At 48.7% G+C, this 18,313-nt stretch overlaps 1 protein-coding gene across 1 annotated transcript in view; it reads right to left on the reverse strand.

Annotated features, from left to right (window-relative positions):
- Positions 1-18,313, reverse strand: part of IGF1R (insulin like growth factor 1 receptor) — a 299,110-nt gene that overhangs the window by 229,702 nt on the left and 51,095 nt on the right. The window contains exon 2 of the mRNA XM_059180118.1: positions 15,734-16,279. Coding sequence (XP_059036101.1) covers positions 15,734-16,279 — 546 coding nt within the window. The remainder of the gene's footprint in view (positions 1-15,733; positions 16,280-18,313) is intronic.

Raw genomic sequence — 18,313 nt, forward strand, 5'->3', positions numbered from 1 at the left:
TGAACTCAGTCAGGGAGCCAACTAAATGATTTTCCTTCCCTTTCTAAGAGCCATGGACACAGAGCGTTTCCTCGATCTGGCTTCCTCATCCCCCAAGAGCAGTCCCTGGAAGCCATATGTGGACGCCAAGCCAAGCGCATGATACCCCCCTCACCGACCCACCTGGACAGACGACCCCTCTCCTCCAGGAAACTCATGTCTGGGGCCCACACAGAAAATGGCCTTAACACAGAAATCCAGAGAGTTGAGTCTCCTTAAAAAAAAAAAAAAAAAAAAAAATCGGTCTTCTAAGCACATAGGTTTTGGCTCACAGGTGTTGCGAATGGAATCATTTGGTTGGGGAAGGGAGGAGATGACCCAGGACACAAAAAGTTAATGGTTACCCGCTGTGGTCTGCTTTGGTCTGTTAGTTCAAACGTTACCTCATTTGCAATAGCCATAAATAACTAAATAAAATCCTAGAAGAAATGGAAATGTGTTTGTTTCCATTTTCTTAAAATATTAATCACCGCTACAATTAACTGTGGATTGGCCTCAACTGCTCCAAGGCTCTTTTGACCTGCTAATTAAATTTGCCCTCGCTACCATCATAAAAAGTCTAGGAAACTTTGGGTTTCTGAGCATAATACAGAGGATGAGAGAATCACAGCCACTGAGTTCCAATTGCCCGCTCCACTTAATAAACAAAAAACGTTAACAACATACATTTTAAAAAATCTAAGTGGCTTCCGAAGATAGACATTGTGAGTCTCCCCAGAACGCACAACGGAGGCTTCAGACAAGAGTTTAATGAGCTGTTAGCCGCTATCTTCTGGGCCTGGCGAGCTTAGCTTCTCCCCCTCCTACAGAGGTTGTACAAAAAGCAGTAAGCATCACAGTCCGTGCTAAACGGAGCTACACACTTAAGCATCTTCCCCTTTATGGTCTGTAATCCAAGCCGCTCTATTAGCAGGCAGAAGAATCCTGGCTAGCGTCAAAACTCCCTCATCTTTCCATTACTCCAAATGACAACCCTTCCCCACTACTGTCTTTGCATTAAGTACCAGGAGCTGAAAGATGCAATCAATTTAATACTTCTTTCTGCCCATTTACATTGCTGATTCGTTGCAGCAGTTCCTCTTTGCCACAAATCCTTCCTTTGCCCATTCATGTCTGCATACTTAACATAGATCTAATATTTCCTTAGGCCAAAGATCACACACTGAGTTCTTCTTTGACTGGAAGACAGAAGAGATATGGAGAGAGGATGTCTGGAATCCCTTCATTCTCACAGACAGCCCCAGAGAACAATTCTCAATAAATTGTCAAAAGCTTGGATCGGAATCCCCTGTGTTTCAGATCCAAAGTGGGGGGGAAGGACAGGAGAAGCCACCACAATGTACCGAGCCCATCCTGGTTTCAGACACTGTCAGTCCCTTTCCTGATTTTAGATCATAAAATTTGCTCGGGGGCCCTGTGATGGAGCAGGGGGTCTAAACCAGACACGACCCCAAGACCACATTTCATAAAACTCACGACATGAGTAACGAACCAAAAGTCCACCACGCAGAAACCAACTCAAGTCCTTTGAGAGCAAGAATCGCATCTTCTACTTGTTACCTCCTATGGCACTTGGTAGACATGTTCCAAATTCCACTTAGAATCTTCCCACCCAGACAGGCAGGCAGAAACCCAGGAGTGCTGATTCCCAGCTCCTATCCTGTTCCCCCAAGCCTGAACACTTGGGAAATGCTAAGCCCTCAGAGAAAGAATCTTTCCCCCACCCCCTTTCAAAAAAATCAGATATAAAGTGGAAACCACCAGCTTCCCACCACCACCCCTGCCTCACCCATCAGAAACTTAAGGGACAGAGCTTCTGGATAGAGCTCCAAAGCACCAACCCCCCCAAAACCATAGCTATGGGCACTCACTGGATAGAAAGGACACCTAAAACAAACAGGCTTTGGGCAGGTTGGGGGTGCAGAAGAGGGGCTGCTGGCCGGGACCTCAACTACTGCTCTAATTTCCGTTTTTAATGAAATAATGTGCTCTCCATTCCAAATGCCTTGCAAAGTTTTGGAGTGTAACCCATTCGCAAGGTGAGGGCCCTATATACAATGCCAGGCAAATAGTACTGAGCAAGTATAGACATCCTTACAGAAAAATCTCGATTTCCCATAAGGCAAATATTCTTTCCAGCAAAGCCCCAAATATGGATCTCTCCTCCCTCTCTGCTCTTAGCACTCTTGGCCTCTCTTTTGGCCAAAATTCTGGGGTACCTCATTACACAGCATAAATTGTCTCCTTCCTGGGGAAGGTCATGTGCTTTATCTTATCTCATAACAAAATCAGAAGTTTCTTTCACACTGCCTAGCACGGAACTTGCACTAAATAGACCCATCAACAGAAACAATGGAAACTTTGGCCAAGGAACAACTGAAACCTGCACAGACACATCAAGACCTAACTCAGATGTCACTCACAGGTCAAGCCTCTTTGCCACCATCCCTTGTCACGGGAATGATACGTACGTAATATATTCTCTTTCCCTTCATTAAGGACCCCAGATTTCTATTAACGAGAATGGTGAAGGAGGAACAGGAGACCCCAGGTAATTCACAGCTCAGCAGAGGTCATGGATTCACGCAAACCATGTGCGTGTACACACACTACCCCACCCTCACTCCCTCGATTGCTCTTAAACTCTATGGATAGTTGGTTTTTTCATTCCAGACAGAACTGCTTTGGACACCCAAAAATATAATATCGATCCCTTTATAAAATTCCTGGACTAGAGTGATTCAAGCTCAGTGCCCAAAGTGCAAGACTGAACAGACACACGCTCTCATACCTGCACTGCCCCAAGCAGACTCCCCAGTTTACGCTGCCCTCACAACCCAGCCTCCCCATCTTCACGAGAGCCAAACTACTCCAGTGCCACCCAGGGTCAAGACTCTGCGGGAGATGGACTCGTACAGAGTATCTTTTCCATGGGACTCCCTCTGGCTATGAGGATAGCGAACTGAAACTTATAAACAGGGCTCAAGTCCTAACCTACAAGTTGTTTATCATCTATTTTCTGAAAGACACAAATGGCTAGTAAGCAAGGTTTTCTAAAACAATGGTTAAGAATACAGAGGGAAGCAATCACTGACCAAAAAACATGGCAATGGCCCGATACCAGCCCACGAATGAGCTTACAGGTACCCGAGCCCTCCATAAGGGGGATATGGGGAGGTCTCATGGAAGAGCGGTCTTGAGCAGAGCTTCAAGGAGCAGGAGGACAATGGTTAGGGAGAAACCACCAAGAGCATGGCAATGTTTGCTCCAGCTGAAACTCCCTGTGTAGACGTTCCAAAGCCAGAGTTCCCAGCACCAAAATGCTCAGCAAGACACACCCAACTCTCCAACTACTGAGAAAGTATTTTAATTTCACTTGGATCATTCCAGAAGAGCTCGTGAGTCCAAAGCAAGTCAGCAGTATCATGGTAGACATCAGTCACTTGCCATGATAGCAGGAAACTCTTGCTGGGCTATCAGTTTGCTCAGATTCTGGAAGAGGGAAGGCTTACTTTAGTTGAAAAGAATGATTTAGATGAATTTAAATTCATTCAACTTAATCGTGTTACATCGGTATTTCTCAAAGTACTTATGAATAATTCACTTTGGTAACAGCAAAAGCCAGACCAGAATAAGTCACTTCAAAGATACAAGACTTAACATAAATCCTACTGATTTTCCTACCCTCAACGCCTTCTCTAACCACTTTTATTTCTTTCTACCCTATTGCGGAGATGCTTCGCCAGCCTCCTATCCTACATCTGCTACCAGCTCATCAGAGCTTGTGAATCACAGCCACCTCCTGGGACCCCACAGCCTTCTACTCTCTAGTCCTGTCCCTAGGGGTGGGGCCCATTCAAAGACCAGGTCAACTGCTTTATGCCTCTGCAAGTCAAGACTGGCTGTTTCCATTTCTCTAGCAGTGGTGACTGACAACCAGGGCCAATGGACCCACTGTAGGTTCCCAGCACCCTACTCTGCAACAATGAATCTCAGAGCTGGAAGGAAACTCAGGGCACACTTGGTTCAACAGATGAGGAGACCAAGGAACGGGGTGGCTAAGTGCCTGGCTTTCAGCCTCTGGGCTAAGGTGTAGTGCTTTCTGCATGCTTCTGCAAACCCATGCTCTCTGCAATAAATGATGATGCTCATGTGTACGCAATTTTCCTGCAAACTCCGCTTGATCGTGAGGCTGGGCTGTCCTCTTCGCCTTCTCGCCACTCAATTAGCCAGTCACCTGCCTCTCCAGCCTGACTTCAGAGAGAAAGCACTGACCAGAGCTTTTCTGCATTTATTTTGATCCGGTGGTGGCATCGGAGACCAGAGTTACAGGAGTGTGAAGAGCTGATATAGGAGAGAGGGTTCATGCCTCACATCTTTGGAAAACACATAACGTACTGGGGCTTGTTTATCCACACAGACTCCGAGCTGGCTCATACGCAATGAGTCACAAAAACCGTGCACCTTTTATCACAGAGCTGGAGTGGGGTCTGAACACCACTGCGATCACCATTTCTCTCTAACAACCACTGAAATGCCTTCTCTGGCGGCTCTTCATCCGTACTCTGAGGCTTTCCATGAACGTGGTTCCTGCCAGATAAAGCTGCCTGGCAAGATCTGGAAGAACGGCAGAAACCTCCCTGTGGGACCAGACCAAGTTGAGGGTCTGAAGTCCCCCAACCCTGCAGGGCTAACCTGAAATTCAAGGCATCTTCCTGGGGCACGGGAACGGGCAGGAGGTACAGCGAGGCATGGAGAGCGATCACAGCGTGGCCGTCTGTAAATCCACCTCCACATCAATCTCACGCCACAACCTTCTCTTGAAACAGTAGTGTGTTAAGTTGGCTTTGCCTGTTGTAGCAATTGTCCAGCAATAAAATCCTCCTGACCTAAGCACCCCCAAGACATGCACCCTCCTAATCACCATCTCTGGCACCCAGTGATTTTTCCAAGGAGAGTTTTGTTTTTGTTTTTTTTTTTTCCCCACAACAAACAAGAAATATTTTTGATCTAAAGAAGCATTCTTCCAAGAAAATTATACATTCTCAGAATTCCATTCATAAACGACTATGATGTCAAGGTCCTTCAAGTCTCAACTACCTGTGAGGCTAAAAAGAGGGCCAGAGAGGAGATAGCAATTGGGGAAGAAGCGGGCAAGAAACCCAATGATCTCAGAGGACAACACCATGCCACCTGGGCCACACCACCTTGCTGCTGTGACCAGGACCATGCATGAAATTACAAAGAGGAAGTAAAGGGTATTCAATGCCGCATCCGAGCTTCTCTGTCTTTCCTTGTAGGTGGGAGAGAGGACAAGGTACATTTTCCATGACTTTGCTTAAAACCCATTCCAGGGGTGCCTGGGTGGCTCAGTGGGTTAAAGCCTCTGCCTTCAGCTCAGGTCATGATCTCAGGGAACTGGCTCTCTGCTCGGCAGTGAGCCTGCTTCCCCCTCTTCTCCCTCTCTGCCTGCTTGTGATCTCTGTCTGTCAAATAAATAAAATCTTAAAAAACAACAAGAACATTCCAAAGCTCCTTTGACACAGTTACTTAAAACCCTTTAATGGAACGACCTATGTATTATCAAAGAATCCAATCATGTCAAGTTCACTGAGGAAGAGAACAAGAAAACTTATCCCTACATCCTACTTGAGGGATAGTCTAGGAACCTACTAATATCATCTACTCAGCAAAGCCTAAGGGGCCATTCAGAGGTTAAGGAATCAGAACGGAATCATCATACACCTCCAGGAACAAAACTCATCTCTTCTGGACCTAGGGATCTGCCTAGTTTCCATCATTACCACTAATACCTTCTGTGGGGGCCATGGGGGTTCCTAACTCAAACACTATGGCTCCCAGGAAGTATTTCTAATAACATCAGCCTTCATCTTGCCCTTTATTGTATCACAGACTATTTGCTCCCCAATCTTCCTTTATTGTTTTCCCATTCCTTTTTGCAACTAAGCCCAACTCCCTGGTCTCAGCAGCTGCTAAAAACCATCCAAACACTTTGCATCCACCCGGAAATCCAGAATGGCAGCCTCAGTTCACAGATCTGCTGCCAAGGGCAGATGTACGCAAATCGCAGCTGGACCATCCTCCCCACGGGCCCCTGGGCACAGCGGGCTTGGGCCCAGGGGCTGCAGAGCTGGTCTTGCACGCAGGACGGCGGGGCCTGCCTGCACGGCTCCGGCAGCGACAACGTCACATGCCTCACCCAAGTCCCCTCTTTAGAACTTGCAAAAACAAAAGTGGAGGCAGCTACACGCTGGGTCAGTCTGCACAGCCTTTGTACGCAAGGCGATGAGTAGCAAGTGACACAGAGTCCCCAAACACGCCGCCTCTGTTCCCCTCCCACGTGGATTCTGCGAAAAATGGCACGGAGAAAGGAGAGAGGACCGGGTGGATGTTTGTGACCGAGGCAAAGAAACAAAAAGTGACTTCTGTCCAATAATGAGATGAAACAGAAGCCGGGCTTCCGGGAGAGGGCCTGACATTCCTGCACAGCATTTTCCCACCCACCTGATCCCCTCGAACGGAAGGAAGATCTAAGGGAGGACAGAGAGAGCCAGTGTTTGTTTCCTGCACCGGGGGCGAGAGCGAGAGCAGGGAAACGAAACAAAACAAAACAGCCGAAACGGGGGAGAGGCTGGGAGGCTGGGTGGGAGCATAAAGTGGTACGCACACGCAAGTACGTGTGTGTGTGTGTGTGTGTGTGTGTGTGTATACACACACACACACACACACACACACACACACACACCCCACCCCCCCCCTCAGCTAGCATTACCCACCTGAAGACAATAAACAGGCACATGCTTCAGCCTGGAGCAGACGCTTGACTACCTATACTACATGAGCCCGGAAGTTGCCCCAAATAAAAATGCACATCCTTGTTATCGTTACCAAAAACTGAGCCCACTGTATAACCAACTTACTGCTCTCCGCAAAAAAACACATTAAAAAAAAAAAAAAAAAGATAAGGGACCTCTGGGTGGCTCAGTTGGTTAAGCCATGCCTTCAGCTCAGGTCATGATTCCAGGGTCCTGGGATCGAGTCCCACATAGGGCTCCTTGCTCAGCAGGGCCTGCTTCTCTCTCTGCTTCTGCCTGCCACTCTGCCTGCTTGTGTGCATGCGCTGCCTCTCTCTCTGATAAATAAATGAAATCTTTAAAAAATAAGATAATATTTAATGGTAGTATCAAACAAGAATCTTATTGTTGACATTTCTTAAATTCTTCCCAACACCAAGCTTGCAAGCAGAATGAATTCACGGGATTTGATAACCGAATAAATAGCATTTACATGGAACCACAGAGGCCCCACAGGCATCCTGATAGAGACATAGGGACCTCACTGAATGTTCTTTAAAGATACGGCTTATCTGGACAGACACAAGAATTTGAACAATTTGGATTAAATTAGCAAGAACCACTCCTACACTATACCATGCTATTTATGATAATTGAATTTTTGCAATTTAGAAAAAGCAATAGAGAAAGACCATATAAGATAAGGCAGTAAACATACGTGGTCAATCCAGTTTAAGGCTCAGAATTCTAGATAGTCTCCGAAGGCAGCTCTGAGATACTTTAATTTTCGAAAGACTAGCAATGGCTATCATTTCCCAAAAAACTACTATGCGCTCAGCGGTCTGTCTGGGGCAGTCTGTCAAGTTCTGTATCTGCCCATCCCTATTTCACAGATGGAAGAGGAGGTCTGGCGGCCCCATTCCAGCACCTAGGAACACAGGAGGCTGATGAATGGAATCCTCTTGATTCATCGACTGTTCTTAAACCTTTGTCATATGATGACGCTTGTCTATATGTGTAGTGTGTATGCACGTGTGTGTGTGTATCTATGTATGCACACATATAAATAAGATAAGTACCCCTAGGTGGCTCAGTCAGTTAAGCATCTGCCTTCAGCTCAGGTCATGATCCTGGGGTCCTGGGATCAAGTCCCACATCAGCCTCCTTGCTCAGCAAGAAGCCTGCTTCTCCCTCTGCCTGCCACTCCCCCTGCTTGTGTTCTCCTCTCTCTCATACACACAAATAAATAAAAATCCTTACAAAAATAAAATAAAATAAATAGATCCCGTTTTGTACAAAATTAGATCTTCTTGCAAATATCAATGTTCGTATGTCCACAGGGGGACAATCACAGGGGCAAGGCCAACTAACCGTGCCCAAAGTTGAGTCAGAGGGTGGCAGGCATGTGAAGGCAGCTGCAGTCTGCACGGAATCCACACCACTGTCAAGGGTAGATACCCTGGGACTCTCAGGAGTGAGGCCCCAGCCAGCCCCGTGACATCCTAAGAACTGAGGAACCATGGCCGAGAGAATACCGCAGTAGCACACTCTTCCCTGGAAGGCCACGCTTCCTGCCCGTGACTCTTCCTACGCCACCGGCCCCAGAAGCCCTCATCACTCCCTGGCCCGAGATGACAACTGCCTCCACCAAGCTCTGGGACCTGCTGGGCTCCCGTGCCTGCTCCTTGTGTCGTTCAGGCGGTTTCAGGGCTCGGAGGGGAGCTACATTTCCAAAGACAGAGAAGACAGGCCAGACACAGAATAGAACCCAGAATGGTCTAGATTTTAGATTTTGACCAGGCGCTGGCTCCTTCTTCCAAAAGGAAGATTTCTAAATTGCTTCAACTCAGATTCCCAAGTTATGCATGGTGATAAACAGATGCCTGCTCTGCTTAATATCTTCACCGTGACCGTCGGGAAGATTACATCTCCTGCTACCTGCATTCCTAGAACACCATGGCCATCTCTCACTTGCTCCTTGTCAAGGGAGCATACTATCATGGGAGGGTGCTAGGGGACCCTGCTTCCCACAGCCTGAGTCCCAGGAGTCACACGATAGACTAAAAGGAGGTATGTTTCCAATTCATGGCTTCCCGCTCACCGGGGGCCAAACCTAACTTTTGAACCATCCCGTGCACTCGAGTTGAGCAATGCAATCTAGGACACGGTTAGCCACGGGCCCACACGATCCATGTCATTCCCACTCTAATCAAGAATACACACAAGACAGGGCGCCTGGGTGGCTCAGTCGATTAGGCATCTGCCTTCAGCTCAGGTCATGATCCCAGGGTCCTGGGATCGAGCCCCACATCGGGCTCCTTACTCAGTAGGGAGCCTGCTTCTCCTCTCCCTCTGCCTGCTGCTCCTCCTGCTCTCGCTCTCTCTCTCTCTCTGTCAAATAAATAAATATTTTTTAAAAAGAAAATACACAAGAAAAGCAATGTAGAAATAGTAATGTAACAGAAGAAGTGTTTTAGGAGTAGGAAGAAATCAGGACAATCTTAAAAGTGGGCTCAACCGGTGAGATCTGAAGGGAGTCCAGATAGTTCCCGATATATAGAATTGCAGAAATCACCCAAGGAGAGTTATTCCGAAAAGCCTTTTGCTCTTGAAGCTGAGATCTTTATTAAAAACAAAATAAAACAAAAACCAAACTTCTGAAGGGAGCCCAGGAAAGCGACACCCTAATTAGGGGACGGTTAGCCAAGAGCAAAGCCTTTCCATAAACAGGCCCAAGAGCCAGGATATGGGGATGGGCTACGAGGGGTTGCAGAGAGCCATGGACACAAACTGCTTCACCATCTTGGTAAAAAGGGCCGACAGTCAGGGAGAACAGAATGTGATCTCCATGCCTGACTATAAAAGGCAGAGAAACGAGGCCCAGGGGCATGTGACCCCCTTCTAAATAAAGATCACCCCCACACCGGAGCAGCTGACCAGAGCAGGGGCCTTCCAGGGGAAGAGACAAGCTCCTACAGACAACACAACCCAGAACCTGCTCAACGGACTGCCTTCCTGTCCACGATCTGCAGGGCTGTCTCAGCTCCAGCGGGCAATGCAGACCCCCTCCTCATTCACAGGGGGCAGTCTGAGGGCTGTAGCATGCAAGAACCCTGTGGCCGACCACACAGCATTTTACAGAAAGAAATACCCCTCACGAGAAGCTTAAAACTTGAAGGGGATTGGGGGAAGAGGAGGAGGAAAAATTAAGAAGAAATAATGCACATCGCACGCATGAGGGCTCAGGGCAGAGACACTGTACCCTTCACCTCACCCCAATCCAGCAGGTGATTTACAGACACGTAAACCAGCCCCCCACTTGGACCCGGCAGGCCAGAGGTACCCATCTATAAGAAAATGAGGAAGAAATCCAGAAGAAAATGAAGAAGGGGAACCACTCCGCTGCACACACCATACCGCCCTGTGAGATGTATCTGATAAACAGAAACACGAGAACCCGTAAAGAGGGGGAAAAATGTAGAATTGTCTTTTTTATGCTCCCTGCTTTCACTTGAAGTCCCAGATCTCATCCGTGAGATGGCCGTTGAAATGTTTTCCTTTTATCAAAAAAGGCAGCCACTTACTGCCTTCTCATGCAAGGGCTCCAATCTGCTATTTTCCTGGTTTCTCTTCTGGAAGGCAGTGGGAAATGCAGCCAGACTCCGGGACCGCTGTTGCCGGTCAATGCCCTTTTAACTGAAATAAGGCTGCACCACCAGCAAAGCCAGTCTGCACCACAGCCAGGCTTGCCACCTTCAAGCATTTTCTGCCAAAGACCAGGCCTTCCCGTAGGCAGTGACAACACAGTGATCTGAGCAGACCCTAAACTATCTGTTCTGTTGGGTTAAGAAGTACTCGGAGATGTTAAGTTTAGCAGGAAGTTTTAGACTTTTGTGTGTGTGTATGTTTGCTTTGGTGAGGGCATCTCTAGATCTGCAATCAAGTACCAGAAAGCCCCAAGGGCAAGCGAACAGCAGACACCACTGAGGCAATGCACGGGGCAGGAAGAGAACCACGTCTTCCGAGAGGATCTGCCCCCTCTTCCCTCCTTGCACAGGTCAGCTTTCAGCGTACGACTGCCGTCCAAAGTAACGAATGGTGCCGCAGACCAAGCCTTGACTTTGAAGAGGATTCCTGTATTTCTCCACCATCTTTGGCCTTGGATCCTTCTTACAAGGGCGGGCGAGAAAGGAGCTATGATGGTCCATGGCTGACCCTCCCTGCTGGTGAAGAGCTGGAGAAGAGTTCTGGTGACCTCGCTCCTGGGGAGCAAGGACCGACCGTGAAAATGACACAAGAAACATCCGCATTTCGCAATCCTTGAATCTTTTGGCTTGCCGGGGACTGTCAACACACACTATGTCTGCTCAAGGTGGGAAACAGATCTTCCTGAGCATAAATCTTTCACAAAGCAGGTGCCACGCTCGCCCCTGGGGTGACAGCCATACTCTCCACGACTGTGAGGACACGCCCAGAATTTATTTGGCGATGCAGAAAGGGCTGCTGCCAGGCTTCTCTGTGGCAAGACAGCCCACCGGAGTCTGCAGAGTCCCGAAGTCCTCCGCCAACAGGCATGGAGTCTGCCTAAAGCACACCGCCACGGGCCAGGGATACTGCCGGCAGAAGGCAGGGAGGTGGCTTGTCAGGGGCATGGCCCCGTTTCACGAGCACTCACGGGCTCCCACTACAGGATTTCAGGTGGGGGCAGGGTGGGCTATTGGTTGGTCAGAGTGTCGGTTAGGGAGCTCCCTGGGCCCAGGCACCAGCACGGGGAGGCTGGAGAGAGGCCGGGTCACGGAAGGGCAGGGGATAGCAGATTCGGGAAACATGTACAACGGAAAGGGCTTGTCCTTCAACTGGAGGAAGGAGCCTCCAGAGGACACCTACGTTTCTGACATGGGAGCGGGGAGCCCAAGAATGCTGCCCGTGCAGAAGGGGGAATCCAAGAAAGACAACGGGTAGAGGTGAGGAGACAGAGAAGCCCAGCAGACACGGAGTCACCTGCAGGTGTCTGGACAGGAATGGATCTATGGGTCCGGGGCTCACGAAGAGGTCTAGGCTACAGATGGTATTTGCAGACGAGGTGCAGATGGAAGGGGGCTGAAGCGTCAGATGGGACATCCTGGGGGAACAAGGACAGTGAAAAGGGGCCTAGGATGGAAGTCTGGAGACCACTAGTCATCAGAGCCTCAAGCAAGGGAAAGGAGCCCACCAAGAACCAGCTGTAGAGACGGAGGAGAAGCGCTGTCAGAAGGCAGGGGAGGCGGACTCACCAGTGCTGAACATCAAGGGCACAGTTCCATTTCTACTGAAAGGAAAATGCCATACACAACTTTTTTAAGGGCTGGTCGATTTTTTTTTTTTTTTTAAAGCACACAAGCAGGCAGAGAGGCAGGCAGAGGTGGAGAGAGAGGCAGAGAGAGAGGCAGGCTCCCCGCCGAGCAAGGAGCCCGATGCAGGACTCGATCCCAGAACCCCGGGACCATGACCTGAGCCGAAGGCAGCGGCTTAACCCACTGAGCTACCCAGGCGTCCCAGGGTTGGTCACTTTTTAGGAGTAACTCAAGCCTCAATAAAACCACCCCTCCAGGGGCCCCTGGGTGGCTCAGTGGGTGAACCACCTGCCTTTGGCTCACGTCATAATCCCAGAGGAAGTCCTGGGATCGAGCCCCACGTCGGGGTCCTGGCTCTGGAGGGAGTCTGCTTCTCCCTCTCTCTCTGTCCCTCCGCCCTGCTCACGCTATCTCAAAGAAATAAATAAAACCACCCCTCCAAATTGTAAGACAACAGAGAAAAACAGAAGGGTGCAGGGAACCCATAAAGTCGTCATTTCCTTAATGGGGCTGTCCATGAAGCTGCCACAGTCATGAGAGAAAAGAAGGAGTTGAAGGGAGAGCGTCAAGTAGAAACCGCGTATCGGCACTCCATAATTGAGTGTTTCTCCGTGATGTCAAAAATTTCACACACATCCTTGATTCGACGTAGCTCTCCAGATGCTCTTCCTCCCTCCGTACGCAGCCCTGTGAAGAACAGCTCAATGGGATTTGGCCACACTTCATCGTTTTCAATGGCCACCTTAACGCTCATGTTGACTTCCCGGCAGATGACACGCTGTCCAGACTCAGTGCCCTCCACCTGGCTCCTTGAACGGTTCATCAGCATCCTGCTGGAGAGGGGTAGGAATCCCACAGCACCGCAGTGCTCAGCCACAGACACGATGGGGAGGGATGGGGGTGGGGGAGGAAAACGCATGGTCATAGGGGGCAGACTCTGAAGAGAATGAAAGCCCCACCTGTCATGTCAATGCTCTAGTAACCATGTGAAAAGCTACAGAAACAGGTGAAATTAATTTAATAACATAGTTTACTTAACCTATAGGTCCAAAATATTATCATTTCGACACAGAGTCAATACATTACGAGCTACTAAGGCGATAACCTTACTTCTTCTCCCCTTATACTACGTCTTTGAAACCCAGTGTATTTTAGGCTTCAAGCGAGTTTCCATTCACACCGGAGGACATTCAAGCATGCAATCAGCCACATGTGGCTAGTGGCTGTCGCACCGCACAGCACAGGTCTCAAGGGACATCATGCAAAGGGAGAGTTCCAGTTCAATGGGAAAATCTCAGGGAAACCTGCCTATGCTGGAGTTTTCCTCAAAGCCCAAGATGGAGGGAAGACAGTTTCCTCGAATGCTGTTCAGGATTTTCAATAAATATACCCTCCTAAAATCTCAGAAACACGTCAGCCAGACTGAGACAACTGGCAGGGGAGAAGGCTGCAGGGTGTGGCCTTGGGCAAGCAGGGGTCCAGCCAACAGGCCTGTCGGCATCAGCTCTACCAGCACCAAGGCCCAGTATCTAACCTCATTGGATTTTTTGGTATTTTTCCTTTTCTTTTTTAATACCTTTTTTTTTTTTTTTTTTTTAAATAATCCCTATGAGAAAGGCAGGATCTCTCCAGATTGAAAAAACAAACAACAACAACAAAAAATGAAGGGCCAGGCCACTTAAATTACTTGCTACCAGACCTGGACCCAGAACCCACCCCTGCTCCCGGCTTCTTCAACAACCTGCTGATCAGAAACAGCGTAAGTCCACAGCAACCCCAGAGTAGATACCAAATAGGTCACTAAACAAGCGCCCACCTAATGACTTTTTTAAATAACATCTCCCTTTTGTACAGAGCTGATGAGTTTCCAAAGCAGTTTTGTGCGCATGTTTGGCTGTCACTAAGGAATAACACGAGACTGCCCTAAGAAATGTTCTGACGATGCCCAACTACAGCCCAGAAGGACTGGCTGGTCCAAGGTCCCCTGGGCCCCTTAGACAGCATCCAACCCCTTCCCACCACACAAGATGCCTCCCCTGAAGACACCATTTTCTTTTAAAACAAAATTTTAAAAGGTCAAGACTCCTTAAAAAGGTGTTTTTGCTGTTTTCTCAAAGCCAGTGGGTAACCTAAGGGTCGGGTACAGTTTTAATCAATCACAAATGGGACGTCAGCGCCCTACCTTCCTCCAACCCCAGCCAACAAGGACTCTTCAAGAAGCCTGATGGCGTCCTCGGCCATCCAACGTCCTGGTTACAGTCAACGAGACCCCTCCCTTATTTATGAGATGTTCATGGACACACAGGTGGATTGATAGCGTAAACGTGTGTGCTGGGCCAAAGAAACCTTCCCTTTCCCGGCTTCCACCCTGGCTGGACTGGGAACAAAAAGAACAGCTACCTGTGGGGTCTGGCCTTTGATTTGTTTATTTTATACACTTCATGGTTTAGGCAAGCCTACCAGTTTGGGATTCCTTGGCTCTTCATGACCAGCTAGAACACATGAGCTCCTCAGTCTTTAACTGGGCCAACCATTAAATAATAGCTATTTATAGCTACCACACTGACTTCCACACCAGGGAGAGGAACCTTCCCAGCCAACATACCTGAACATTGCTGAAAGCAACGCGGCAAAGGCCCAGACTTGCCTTCTAATAGCAAACAACCTGGGTCTCCAGGTAATTGATCACAATAACTCAAGAGTCCGGTTATACTCGAGAGAAGAATAAAGCATGTTCCTGATAAAGAAGCGGCTTCAAAATATCACCCCCGGAACCTGGAGTGCCATGAACACATTTCAAAATTCTTTCACTAGGTGATTTCAGAAGATCTGCACAACTCTTTGGGGAGGAAAAGAAAAATGGAAGCCCAGGGCATAGGAGGGCACCCACTACACAGTTCCTTGCAAGTACGACCTGAATCTGGGATTCCAGGGGACTGGTCCAGGGCTCTCCCACCTCGGTGAGGTGCTCCGCCATAAACAGGCACACCTAAGCCTCGTGACCGTCCCTGGGGACCAAGCATGGGGCGCAAGTCCCCACTTTCACAAGATGTGAAATGAATTTTGACCTTCCCTTTATTCAACCATTATTCCAAGTAGAGGAAGTCGCGCCACAACCAAATCTGTCTTTTCCCACAAAGGATGAACCCAGTTGATGCATAAGCAGTCCCTGACTACTGGGGTCTGGGGACCTCTGAAGCATACCAGGTCACCTTTCTCACTAGAATCCAAAGCTCAAGGTCAGCACGCTTCTGGCCCCGAAGGTGCTGGATTATTTCTAGGACACAACTGGGATGCTCTTGACGGCAGCCATGACGGGGTCCTGCATTGCCCAAGTTCTCGAGTTCTCGGATGCAAAAGGAAGCCAGCCAAGACCCCTGCCTGCACCCAGCAGGCGGCCTCCTCCTCAGTGTGACACAACCACGCCCTCCGCCCTCCCTGCAGAACCCCCAGAGGAAGCCGCCAGCGCTCAGAAGAGGAGGGAGGCAAGGGAGAGCAGGAGGGGGAAAGAGAAGCAGAGGGAAAGCCACAACAGCGTGCCCTTACTTTTCTGGCAGCGGTTGGTGGTCCAGCAGCGATAGTTGTACTCGTTGTTGATGGTCGTCTTCTCGCACAAGGGCTTCTCCTCCATCGTCCCCGGACACAGGTCCCCGCACTCCTTCGGGGGCTTGTTCCCCACGATGTAGTTATTGGACACGGCATCCAGGATCAGGGACCAGTCCACCGTGGAGAGGTAACAGAGATCGGCATTCTTCTCAATCCTGATGGCCCCCCGGGTGATGTTCCTCAGATTGTAAAGTCCGATATCCTTGAGATTGGTCATCTCAAAGATGACCAGGGCATAGTTGTAGAAGAGTTTCCAGCCGCGGATGACTGTGAGGTTGGGGAAGAGGTCCCCGAGGCTCTCGAGGCCGGCCACGCGGAACAGCAGCAGGTACTCGGTGATGACCGTGAGCTTGGGGAAACGGTAGCTGCGGTAGTCCTCTGCCTTGGAGATGAGCAGGATGTGGAGGTAGCCTTCGATCACCGTGCAGTTCTCCAGGCGCTTTAGCTGCTGATAGTCATTGCGGATGTCAATGCCCGGCCCGCAGACTGAGGGGAGACAAGAAGGCAAGGGCGGGACATGTCTGAGTTACAAGGTAATCGTTTTCTGAACTATTTCCCAACCCACAATGTGGCCCGTTTTTCAGGACACCTAAATTATGATGATTAAGGTGAGGAGACCCATTCTTCGCCAGGGACTAACGTTAGGTATGGGGTACCTGCGGCCATTCACGGCGCGTCTGCACTGGGCCAGATGTCGTGTAACATCCTCAGGGACCGTGGCGAGGGTCATCCCCACCCTGCTTATGTACAAACCACAGCTTAGAGCCCAGGGTCACACAGGAGCACAGACGAGAGTCAAGGTCGCACAGTCAAAGCTCTGCACCTGCCAGGCTGCACACCCCCACCCCTCTGCTTCCTGCATGGCCCCAGTGCCCAAAGTCTGAACAAACAGCTCAGCAGCCACAGAACAACAACCTACTACTGCAGCCAGCCACAAGGACCCCAAGCAATGAAGTCTGCACGGGAGAACAGTCACTGTGACCTACAAAGCAAGGACCGAAAGAAGCAAGTTCTCACATTTCTTGCTACCATCTGACACGGGTCAGGTGGCCTTGCGTTCTTCCCCAATACTGTATGAATATAGATACAAAGCCTAACCCAGCAGAGAGGCAAGAACGTGTGATTTCTATGGATAAAAGAGGTATGCCATCCCAATTTCAAAAAAATTATTTTATTAAACAAGAAAACAAGCTTCCTATAGAGAGGTTTGGTAAAAGATGGCAGAAAGACAGTAAAAATCATCCGTATCTCCACATCCAAAGATAATCACTATTACCAGTGCCTATACCAGTGATCCTTTCTCCAGAAGTATTTTAATTAAAGTAAAGGCAATCAGAAAAGATTTCCTTCCTGCACTTAATATGAACATTTCACCAAGTCAATAGATGTCCTTCTATGTTACCACTTGAAGGAGACAGTAATTCTAGGGTACAAATATGCACCATGAGTTATTTTATTTTTTTTATTTATTCATTTGAGAGGGAAAGAGAAAGAGCATGAGCAGAAGGAGAAGCAGAGGGAGAGGGGAAAGCAGATCATCTCAGGCTGATTTCACACTGAGCCCAGAGTCTGATGTGGGGCTCAATGGCAAGACCCCAAGATCATGACCCGAGCCGAGACCAAGAGTCAGATGCTCAACAACTGAGCCACCCAGACACCCCTGATTCTTTTATTTTTCTTAAACCAATCCCCTATCTTTGGATATTTAGTTTATCTCCAGTTTTTCACATCATAAACACCACTCCAATGAATATTCTCGGCAAATGTCCAAGACTATTTTCTTGGGATAAATCCCTAGGTGTAGAACTGCTGGACCAAGACATCCGCAGATCTGAAGAGCTTTTGATACAACAGCCTCGATACTGGAGACTTTATTTTTAAAATACTAGACACGTACACAGACCCACAGACACAAACCTTGGTTAATATCCTTTCTTACAATTTAATAATCCCAAGCCTTCCATTAAAGCTTCTCAGACGGAGTCAAGTTTTCTGATGGATGTAATTCATTAATTTTTGGAGCACTCAACACGTAGGACGCTATAAGAGAGTCAAAGAAGCCGTGTCTGCCCTCTGAGGAGGCTCACGGTGAAGGACACAAGCTAAGACCCATGACAAACAATTGTCATATGAGGCAGAAGGTGGTCAATGGTGTACATAGTGTAAATCCACTGTAGATGGGAATGGAACTAAGCAGGACAGATGGGGTAGCCTTGGAGCTTACTATAAAGAAGGTCCTTTCTACTGGAGTGCCCAGGAAAGCTCTGGCTCCTATAGGATTTAAAAACTGAGTATTAAGGGGCAACCTGGGTGGCTCAGTCGATTAAGTGTCTGCCTTTGGCTCAGGTCATGATCCCAGGGTCCTAGGATCGAGCCCCATATTGGGTTCCCTGGTTGGTGGGGAGTCTGCTTCTCCCTCTGACCCTCCCCCGTCTCGTGCTTGCTCTCTCTCTCAAATAAATAAATAAAAACCACTAAAAAAAAAAAAAATAAAACTGGGTATCAACATTCCAGAGGCCA

This window comes from Mustela lutreola, chromosome 7 (genome assembly GCF_030435805.1).
Source record: "Mustela lutreola isolate mMusLut2 chromosome 7, mMusLut2.pri, whole genome shotgun sequence".
Lineage (NCBI taxonomy): Eukaryota > Metazoa > Chordata > Mammalia > Carnivora > Mustelidae > Mustela > Mustela lutreola.